General features: G+C 46.8%; 1 protein-coding gene across 1 annotated transcript; it reads left to right on the top strand.

Annotated features, from left to right (window-relative positions):
* The first annotated feature begins 8597 nt into the window (after positions 1 to 8597).
* LOC125521488 (uncharacterized) lies at positions 8598 to 9509 on the top strand. Its single transcript, XM_048686537.2, has one exon. The coding sequence runs from the start codon at positions 8657 to 8659 to the stop codon at positions 9257 to 9259; it is 603 nt and encodes a 200-aa protein (XP_048542494.2). The 5' UTR covers positions 8598 to 8656; the 3' UTR covers positions 9260 to 9509.
* Positions 9510 to 11547: the final 2038 nt, after the last annotated feature.

The following is an 11547-nucleotide window of genomic DNA, read 5'->3' as shown; positions in this document are numbered from 1 at the left end:
ATAAGCCTTGCAAGCATTACAACTAATATGTTAGTTGTGAGATGATGTATTACAGAACGAGTAAAGAGACTTGCCGGTAATGAGATTGAACTAGGTATTGGAATACCGACGATCGAATCTCGGGCAAGTAACATACCGATGACAAAGGGAACAACGTATGTTGTTATGCGGTCTAACCCATAAAGATCTTCGTAGAATATGTAGGAGCCAATATGGGCATCCAGGTCTCGCTATTGGTTATTGACCGGAGACATGTCTCGGTCATGTCTACATTGTTCTCGAACCCGTAGGGTCCGCACGCTTAAGGTTACGATGACAGTTATGTTATGAGTTTATGCATTTTGATGTACCGAAGGTTGTTCGGAGTCCCGGATGTGATCACGGACATGACGAGGAGTCTCGAAATGGTCGAGACATAAAGATTGATATATTGGAAGCCTATGTTTGGATATCGGAAGTGTTCTGGGTGAAATCGGGATTTTAACGGAGTACCGGGAAGGTTACCGGAACCCCCCGGGAGCTAAATGGGCCATGATGGGCCTTAGTGGAAAAGAGAAGAGGCAGCCCTACATGGGCTGCGCGCCTCCCCCTTCCCCTAGTCCTATTAGGACTAGGAGAGGTGGCCGGCCCCCTCTCTCTCTTTTCCCCCTCCGCGAATCCTATTCCAACTAGGATTGGGGGGGGGGAATCCTACTCCCAGAGGGAGTAGGACTCTCCTGGCGCACCCCTTGTGGCCGGCCAGCCTCCCCCCTTTGGTCCTTTATATACTGAGGTAGAGGCACCCTAGAACACATAAGTTGATCCACGTGATCTATTCCTTAGCCGTGTGCGGTGCCCCCAGCCACCATAGTCCTCGATAATACTGTAGCGGAGTTTAGGCGAAGCCCTGCTGCTGTAGTGCATCAAGATCGTCACCACGCCGTCGTGCTGACGGAACTCTTCCCGGCACTTTGCTGGATCGGAGTCCGGGGATCGTCATCGAGCTGAACGTGTGCTCGAACTCGGAGGTGCCGTAGTTTCGGTGCTTGATCGGTTGGATCGTGAAGACGTACGACTACTTCCTCTACGTTGCGTCAACGCTTCCGCAGTCGGTCTGCGTGGGTACGTAGACAACACTCTCCCATCTCGTTGCTATGCATCACATGATCTTGCGTGAGCGTAGGAATTTTTTTGAAATTACTACGAAACCCAACATTATTATAGGCAATTTACCCCAAGTGGTTTTGCTGCTTCCATGAGACCTCCTATGTTTGAGGGTATCCACTATAAGAGGTGGCGCGTGAGAGCAGTCTTATGGTTTCAAACCATGAGTTGCTATGACGCCACTCTCGGCAAACCTGAAGGAGAGCTTGATGCTCAACAGGCACAAGCTTTTCAGAAAATGGATACTCTGTTTAAGGCTGCTCTCTTGAGTGTTCTTGGTGAGAACATAGTTGATGCTTATGCGTCAATTGATAATGGAAAAGATATGTGGGATGCACTCGAGGCCAAGTTTGGGGTCTCGGATGCTAGCACTGAGTTGTACATCATGGAGCAATTCTATGATTACAGGATGACTGAAGAGCGCTCCGTGGTTGAGCAAGCTCATGAGATACACTCATTTGCTAGAGAACTTGAGCACTTCAGTTGTATGCTACCGGACAAGTTTTTTGCCGGAGGTATCATCACTAATCTTCCTCCTTCATGGAGGAACTTTGCTACCTTGCTGAAGCATAAGAGGCAGGAGTTTTGTGCCCCGGATCTCATTGGCACTCTTGATGTGGAAGAAAAGGCGAGAGCAAAGGACACACGTGCTCGAGGTATTGAGGGAGGATCTAGTGCCAATGTGGTACAGAAGAAGAACTTCCAGCCCCACAAGTTCAAGAACAAGGGCAAGTTTGATGGTAAAGCAAAATTTGATGGTAAGAACAAGGCTACGCAACACACGAACTTCAAGAAGAAGAATGGCAAGAAGAAAGGTGCTTGTCATGTGTGTGGGGATCCTGATCATTGGGCTCCTAGTTGCCCTAATCGCTATGACAAGCGTAATCCTGGGAAAGGCGGCAAGACCGCTAATGTTGTCATTGGAGACACTAACATGAAGGATGCTGGGTATGGTATATTTCCCACTATTCTTTCAGTATGTCATTCTCCTGACTGGTTGATTGACACGGGTGCTAATGTGCATGTATGCGGTGATATTTCCATGTTTTCGTCATATCAGACCGCAGGGACTTCAACCGTGCTGATGGGCAACGGTTCAAGTGCTTCTGTTCGTGGTGTTGGCACGGTCGATCTGAAGTTTACTTCGGGGAAGATCGTGTGGCTGAAGAACGTGCATTATGTCCCCTCCGTCAATAAAAATCTTGTTAGCGGATCTCTTCTGTGTAGAGATGGCTACAAGCTTGTCTTTGAGTCGAATAAATTTGTAATATCCAAGTATGGAACCTTTGTTGGTAAAGGCTATGAGTCAGGAGGCCTGTTTCGTTTATCCTTATCAGACGTTTGCAATAAAGTTGTTAATCATATTTGCAACAATAGTGAATCCAATGTGTGGCATTCATGACTTTGTCATGTTAACTTTGGTTGCATGTCGCGACTAGCGAAGTTGAACTTAATCCCTAGTTTCACTACTGTCAAGGGATCTAAGTGTCAAGTGTGTGTGCAAGCTAAGCAACCTCGTAAGTCTCACACAACTGCGGAAACGAGAAATCTTGCACCCTAGAGCTCATACATTCAGATCTATGTGAAATGAATGGTGTTTTGACAAAAGGTGGAAAGAAATATTTCATGACGTTAATTGATGACTCCACTAGATACTGTCGTGTGTATCTTCTGAAATCTAAGGATGAGGCTTTGAACTTTTTCAAGATCTATAAAGCTGAAGTGGAAAACCAACTTGATCGAAAAATCAAGAGGCTTAGGTCCGACCGTGGTGGAGAGTATTTTTCCAATGAATTTGATGCTTTTTGTGCGGAACATGGTATAATCCATGAGAGGACGCCTCCCTATTCACCTCGGTCAAATGGGGTGGCCGAAAGAAAGAACCGTACTCTAACAGATTTGGTTAACGCCATGTTAGACACTTCGGGTCTCTCCAAGGCATGATGGGGGGAGGCAATATTGACTGCATGTCATGTCCTAAACCGAGTTCCCACAAAGAACAAAGAGATAACTCCATTCGAGGAATGGGAGAAGAAAAGGTTAAAACTCTCTTATCTGCGAACATGGGGTTGTTTGGAGAAAGTCAATGTTCCAATTCCAAAGAAGCGGAAGCTTGGACCAAAGACTGTGGATTGTGTTTTCCTGGGATATGCTTTTCATAGCATTGGCTATAGATTCTTGGTTGTAAAAACTGAGGTACCTGACATGCATGTTGGTACGATCATGGAGTCGAATGATGCGACTTTCTTTGAAGATATCTTTCCCATGAAGGATATGGCTACCTCATCTAATCAGGAGATGCCTAGTTCATCGAATCAGGAACCAGTTACAATTACCGAACCTACCATTTCGATGGAACACTTCGAAAGTCCTGTGGAGGAGAACAATGAAGTTCCTACCAGGAGCAAGAGACAGAGGACTGCAAAGTCCTTTGGTGATGATTTTCTTGTGTATCTCATAGATGACACTCCCAGTTCTATTTCAGAGGCCTATGCATCTGAAGATGCTGACTACTGGAAGGAAGCGGTTCATAGCGAGATGGATTCCATCTTGGCAAATGAAACTTGGGAGATAACTGATCGTCCTTATGGGCGCAAACCTATAGGATGCAAATGGGTATTCAAGAAGAAGCTTAGGCCTGATGGTACTATTGAAAAGTACAAGGCTCGGCTCGTGGCTAAGGGTTATACCCAAAAGGAAGGTGAAGACTTCTTTGATACTTACTCACCTGTGGCTCGACTGACCACTATTCGAGTTCTACTTTCACTAGCTGCCTCACATGGTCTTCTCGTTTATCAAATGGATGTTAAGACTGCTTTCCTAAATGGAGAGTTGGACGAGGAAATTTATATGGAACAACCAGATGGGTTTGTACTAGATGGTCAGGAAGAGAAAGTGTGCAAGTTGCTGAAGTCTTTGTACGGACTTAAGCAAGCACCCAAACAGTGGCATGAGAAGTTTGAAAGAACTTTAACAGCTGCAGGCTTTGTTGTGAACGAAGCCGACAAATGTGTGTACTACCGCCATGGTGGGGGCGAGGAAGTTATCCTGTGCTTGTATGTCGATGACATACTGATTTTCGGAACAAATCTGAAAGTTATTAAGCAGGTCAAGGATTTCCTATCTCGTTGTTTTGAGATGAAGGATTTAGGAGTGGCTGATGTCATTCTGAACATCAAGTTGTTGAGAGACGATGATGGTGGGATTACTTTGCTTCAATCTCACTATGTGGAAAAGATCTTGAGTCGCTTTGGCTATAGTGACTGCAAGCCCTCTCCAACACCATATGATGCTAGTGTGTTGCTTCGAAAGAATCGAAGAATTGCTAGAGACCATTTGAAGTATTCTCAGATTATTGGCTCGCTTATGTACTTAGCCAGTGCTACAAGACTTGACATCTCTTTTGCTGTTAGCAAACTGAGTCGGTTTGTTTCAAAACCAGGAGATGTGCATTGGAAAGCTCTAGAGAGAGTTTTGCGTTATTTGAAAGGCACTGCAAATTATGGAATTCACTACACCAGGCATCCAAAGGTGATTGAAGGGTATAGTGACTCAAACTGGATCTCAGATGCTGATGAGATAAAGGCCACGAGCGGTTATGTATTCGCTCATGGAGGTGGCGCTGTTTCTTGAAAGTCTTGCAAGCAGACCATCTTAACGAGGTCAACAATGGAAGCAGAACTCACATCACTAGATACAGCTACAGTCGAAGCAGATTGGCTTCATCGGCTCTTGAATGACTTACCGGTTGTTGAGAAACCTGTACCGGGTATCCTTATGAACTGCGACAATCAAACTGTGATCACGAAAGTGAGCAGCTCAAAGGATAACATGAAGTCATCAAGACACGTTCAGAGAAGGTTAAAGTCTGTCAGAAAAATGAAAAACTCCGGAGTTATTGCATTGGATTATATCCAAACGTCTAAAAATCTGGCAGATCCTTTTACTAAGGGTCTATCACTTAATGTGATAGATAATGCATCGAGGGAGATAGGTATGAGACCCACAATATGAGTTGTTCACAGTGGTAACCTATTCTTTGTGATCCGAGATCCCGTGAATTAGATGTGGAAGACAAGCTGTTGGTCAACTGAGAGGAGAGTATCCTTATTATTCACAATACCACTCCATGAAGATGCAATACTCTCCTTATCTGCATGGCAGGTTGATGTATATCTTAATGTGTTCTAAGTGGCTTATTTAAGCAGAGATGTTATCCTGCAGAACATCTTTTGAAGAACACACCTATATGAGTCTGATTGTCAAACGTCGCAATCTATGAGAGTAGGGTTCTCTCTAGTAAACTCATGAAAGGTCACGGAGTATGACGCATAAGCTCCACCCGCGGGGAAGACCCACGGTAGCCACGTATCGGTCAAGGCTTTATGTGAAGTTAGATTCGCAGAAAACTTGCAGTTCAAGGCCCAGTCCACTGTTCAAGTTGCTTACTTGTGTAGCATAGAGTTCTAGGTGGAAATTCAACTTAACAGTCTCCACTGCAGTACCAGTATATAAAACAGTGTTTTGGAACCAAAGGCAAATTTTGTGTGCCTCTGAGATCCGATGGGGGATTGCTGGAATTTTGTCTATTTTGGGCCTAGCCCAATAGCAGTTTCAGAAATTCCTAATAAATCCTAAAGGCCCACACAGTCCATTTGTGCAAGGCAAGAGATGGAACAAAAGTTTAGTCCCACATTGCTAGTTGAGTGGGAGTTGGACCTCCTTATAAGCATGAGAACAAGAGGAATATCCACGCGCGCTCCTCCTCCGCCGCCCGCCTCGCCACGCCTCGTCACGACGCGCCGCGGGTTGCGGGAATGAGCCGAGTTGATGTCTAAATTTTTGCCACGCACGACGGGTATACGAAAGGTCATGTGGGAGTTGAAACGTTTTTCTGTAGTGGACACTGAATTCGAACGGCGCGCCTCTTCGGCCGCTGCCTGTTCGCTTCGTCTCCCTTCGTTGCTTCACCTCCCGTCGCAGCCTCTTCGCGTCCTTCTCCTGTGCCTATATAAGAGAGGTCGCTCCTCTCCAGAGAGACACACCAGAAGATCCCCTTCCTCTCGCCACAAAGTTCCTGAGCACTGCGCTGCTGCTACGATCTTTCCCATTCCGGCTTGCGGCGTGCACCGCACGTCGGGACAGTAGGCCTCCGAAACCGCACCTTTTGTGTCCTGTAGGGAGAAGGGTGATAAGGTTTTTGGGGAGCGCTCAGCGCGACTACTGGCTGCTTCATCACGGACGATCCGGTCGCCAACGACTACTTCCCTGACGACGACTTCTTCCCCGACGTCCACGACCTCCTCGACGACATGGCAGGCGAGGACACCGACCCCAAGTCCAGCGCTTCTGCTGCTGTTGTCCCGTACGTGTTCTTGTCTTTCCTGTTAAAGGTTCTGCCACAGTTCCTGGTTCTAGTCCTTATCCTACACATGTTAGGTTCTACTTCATATATACTACTTGCTATACTGTCTGCTTTAGATATGATAGGCTACGGTTCATATGTGCAGAAGCTATTTACCTTCTCTCTGTCAGAACGCATGACTTGTTTTATCTCTTTTATATTACTCATACTTTATCTAGTATTTCTGTTAATAAAATCATTTGATAAATTGCTCATATTTTCAACAGTAACTACATTAGGGAGCGGCGTACCGTACGTACGATACGACATTGGTCCGCGGTCCTTGTTTACGACTCACAGGTCACAGCAGGCAGGTGGAGAAATACCGTTCGAAGTGTACCATGTCCAGTAGGACGGCGCCCGTACATGCAAGCAGAGACATCTAGTGGTAGAGTACGACTGAAGAAAAATCGTGAAGGGTGTGATACGAGTACGGACATATTTTCGAGGCTGACAGTGAGAGGCACCGCGACCGGGTCGCACCTGCAGCCCATGCCCCAGTTGGGAAAGGAACGAAATGCAAGAGTAGGAGTAGTACTATATTGTTGCCGTTTTTTTTTTTTGAAATTGTATATTGTAGGAGTAGTACTGCGGAACCAAACGTCCTGTGCTTTCCGGTTCCGCTCTCTCTCTCCCCGTGCGTTTTGCGCGGCACACGGTTTACGTACGGGCAGTGATCCCCAGCGCGGCCTAGCTAGCGAGCTACGACGGCGCACGTACGCGTGCCGAAAGTCTACCTCGACGAGCCTGTGAGCCTCGCCGCATCCCTTCGAGTCTACTGATCCTACACGTTTTCGAAATGCGGTGCAGCCACGCAGTAGCTGTTGGAACTAATCGAGAGGCAAATCGAGAGAGACAACAATGAATCAAACTCTTCTTTATTGATGATGCGGCGCAGCCACAAGCGCACCGCATTCCGTCCCCAAAACAGGAGAAACCGGCCGGAAAAGTGAAAGCGAAATCCGTCGCGTAGGCTGTAGGCTGATACTCTCTTCGTCCGAAAATACTTATCATTGAAATGAACAAAAAAAATGTATTTAAAACTAAAATACATTTAGATACATTTTTATTTTTATTTTAATGATAAGTATTTCCGGACGGAGGGAGTACCTAATACGAACACGACACGCGCTAGTGGAGCGCGCACCAGCTGTGGCAGCCGACCGGACCGGCAGTGCCGCCGCCCGGGGCGCACAGCCCGCCGCACCCCGCCCGCAAAAGCGGATAGCGGTACGGAGGGAACCCGCGGTTTCGTGCGTGACGGGCCCGTGAGTCACTCACGCGGACCCAGCGAAACGCACGGTAATTATAAGATACCAAAAAAATACCATATATTTTACCTACCATATACGTAGGAGTACCCTCAAAAAAATATACGTAGGAGTAGGTCGTATGATACGTACGTACGTACATATCCAGAAGAAAACAAGGTGCGGCGATGCGTTCGGTCCGCCGCCGCGTCAGCGCCCACGCGACGACCCCATCAACCCGGCCGGCCCTGGTTTTTTGTTTCCGTCACTCCCTTCTTTCCTGGTTCCCTTGCGCTTCCTCCGTGGAGACTTTTCGGCCCGGTCCCTGCCGAGGTGCTATTTTACAGGACGGGGAAGCTGGCCTTCTTTCTTGGGGGAGAGGCTAGGCGAAAATGTGGTTTGACTATGAAATAAATAAACTATAGTAAGGTTCACCAGGTTGACTTGCATATAAAATTTGTTTTCTGGCCACGGCCTTCGGGCTGACTTTGGAATACTGTTAACTAATGGTACAGCTGCATGTCATGAGTCTCGTGTTTCAAATAATTTTACGCAGGCACAATGTGCAACATTTAAGTGGCAGAAAACAAGATTGCTTTGGCTCAAAACAAGAAATAAACAAAGGAGTTCTCGCTCCCACGCCATGAGAAACTGATAATCTACAAGGAGTAACAAAGCTCACAATAACAGAAAACCAAGGGATGGAAATGCAAATGCATGTCAACTCGTTTCCTGATTCAGCCCTGTCCCTCCTACTGTCCTCCACGTTGGGCGCGTCGTGGCTATATATACATCTTCCTTCCCTATCCCGTCGTCACCAAACACCAAAACCACTCATCCCGTATTCAAAAAACCGTGGATGGGATCAGGTCTCTCTCGCAACCACCGGAGCAGCGTCGCGCCCCAGCAGCAGCCGTCGGCGGCCCGCGTCATCGCCGCCGACGGCTCGCTGACGGACTTCGCCACCGCCTCCTCCTCCCCCGTCAGCGTCTCCGACGTCCTCGCCGCAGGCAATGCCGGCGCGGGCGGCCCCTTCTTCCTTTGCAGCTCCGACGCGCTCTACTTCGACGAGGACGTGCCGGCGCTCGGCGGCGGCGAGCTGCTCCGTCCCGGCCAGATATACTTCGTGCTTCCCCAGGCGATGCTCGGGCGGCCCCTGTCGAGCGCCGACATGGCGGCCATGGCGGTGCGGGCTAGCGAGGCGCTGGCGGCGAGAGCGCGGCCGCGTGGACGCGGCGCCGGCATCAGGAAGGTGCGCGTCACGCCGGTGCATGCTGAGGGCGGGCGCGGCGACATGGACGCCCAGATCAACGCGAAGCTCAACGAGAGGACCCTCGGGGAGTACTCTGTGAAAGCCTCTGGTAATCCGGCGAAACTCGGCAAGAAGGCTGCCGTGGCGGCATTTCCGCCGGCGAAGAAGGCCCTCAAGCCGCTCAGCACCATCGAAGAAGATGCGGAGTGAGGAAATGCTCAAAAGAACAGCGCCAAGCGACGCCGAGTGATAAAAATGGAAGGAAATTTCAAGATTTGGTGATAAGATTTTTCTTTTTGTATTGTTTTGATATTAACCATTCTTGGAACAGTCTTGTTGGTGAGGAAAATTCAAAAAGGTAGGAGTAGTATATAAGAATGTCGGTTGGCTAATTTGCCATTGTACATGTATTTTGTAACAAAGGGAAATGAAATGCGGTCCTATATATGATTTGTTCATACTTCTACTACTCCCTCCGTTCACTTTTATAAGTCATTTCAGACAACTGAAAATAGGCTATTTGCACATTGTCTGAAATATCTTTAAGGCCTTATAATAGTGAACAGAGGGAGTACCGTTCTTTTGAGGGACATATATCTACTTTTCTTAATTGTGCTGGGCTAATGATCAAAGGTGGTGGCCCTGAGTGAGCCTATCTCTCCATCGCTGAAGGAGCAAACCACAACCTTTTCATGTTGAGGTACATTGCCGAGCTTGATGAGTTGAAGCATCCTAGACCAGCAGTTCCCGCATCTCCCACACCTGTTCGGCAACATATGTCATAGCAGCCACCTCTTGCGGGTGTGGCCAAAATAAATGTTAGCGGCGTACTTTCCTATGCGGTGGTATGTAGGAATCATAAGAGTATGTTTCTGGGATCCTCAGCTATAGTCTTCCCCAACATTAACGACCCTTCAAGCCTTGAGGCCCCTGCGTGCTGAGAAGTTCAAGCCCTAGCTCACGATCTACTTCTACAGAAGGTCATTATTTCATGTGACTGTAAAACAATGGTAGAAGAAGTTAAGCACGGAACTAGTGACATGTATGGTGCTATAATTAGGGAGATCAAGGCATCTCAACTTCTGTTTGAGAGTTGTGAGGTTATCTTCGAAGGTCGCAAGAACAACTCAAATGCTCATAGCTTGGCTAAGCACTCAGTTTCGCTTAATAAGGTCTCCATTTGTGGCTTGGTACTCCATGCGACCCCTTTTATTTTTCAATGAACATTATTGATCAATAAAGCTTGCCTTTTCTCCTAAAAAACATGTTGAATACCGCGACATACTTTTTTGGTATACCCGAAAGTTATCTTTATAATCACCCAGTTACGAAGTGACATTTGGCAGCCCCAAAGTAACGGTCTAATATCTAGTATATGATATTCTCATGGTCTAAGGACGTAAGTATGTGTTAACACTTTATACGAAAAATATTGACAACAAATTGGCGGCGTGATCTCGCAGTATTTCATAAGTTCGGTCTATCCATCGCCACTGGTACCCTAACAATGTATTCTCATTATTACAGGCATCATTGTTACAATAACAATGCCCATGGTTAGGAAAACAGAATCATCAACAATACATGAGTTACTCTAGAGACCGGACAAGAGGTCTATTTGGTATTTATCTTTCACACGTGCAATAAATTTTCCTCTGAATCTCACATTCAAAAACCATTGCAACTATAGCAAATAAATATAAACTTAATTATGAAAATGAAAATAAAATAATAACAACTTTATTGTTAATATATTGGTCTAACTCATGTGGAACCAAAGTTACACAACTTGCCATGCATGAATGGGCCAAGTGGGCCTCTAAGGACACTTCATAGTTTTTACAATAATCAAGGTGGCCAATATATAGTTCCAAGAACTATTTTTTATTTTGGCGGTGATGCAATCCTATAAGAACTTAACCAATGAAGTACACCAACCAACTAAACTAACGAACCCAATGGTTCCAACATCCAGAAAAGTCACGGTCCCGTTTAACAAGTCATCAAAGATGGGATATATTCTGCATCCTTGGCTTACAAGGCTCAGTTTAAAGGCCTCACCACCTCGGACCTTGTCCATTCAGTGTGGACGGTGTGGGCGCCCCCTCGGTGCAAGTCTTTTGCTTGGCTCGTTCTTCAAGATAGGATTTGGACTTCGGACCGCTTGAGCCGCCGTGGTTGGTCTAATTGCGGTCTCTTCCTTTTTTGCAAGCAAACCCAAGAAACCTGGCGTATTTGGAATGACGTCCTCCCATGGCTCGGCATGCATCACGTCACCATGTCTACTTGGGTGACAAGGGCTTCGGTCAGAGAAAGGTGGAACGTGTAACACCCCGGATGTTACTTTCCTTATTTGTACTCCAACTCTTGCCGTTTTCGGCGTTAAGTTATATTTATTTCTCGGGTTCGGGTCTTTGTCTCCGTGTGTTGTTTTCGTTGTCATGCATCTCATATCATGTCATCATGTGCATTGCATTTGCATACGTGTTCATCTCATG

The sequence above is a fragment of the Triticum urartu genome, chromosome 7A (genome assembly GCF_056163025.1).
Source record: "Triticum urartu cultivar PI428250 chromosome 7A, HENAU_Tu73, whole genome shotgun sequence".
NCBI classification, from domain to species: Eukaryota; Viridiplantae; Streptophyta; class Magnoliopsida; order Poales; family Poaceae; genus Triticum; species Triticum urartu.
The sequence above is the reverse complement of the archived record's forward strand: the minus strand, read 5'-3'. Positions and strand labels throughout refer to the sequence as shown.

What these genes read in the sequence shown, in the direction of transcription:
- LOC125521488 (XM_048686537.2), top strand. Translation starts at nt 8,657, where the DNA reads ATGGGATCAGGTCTCTCTCGCAACCACCGGAGCAGCGTCGCGCCCCAG.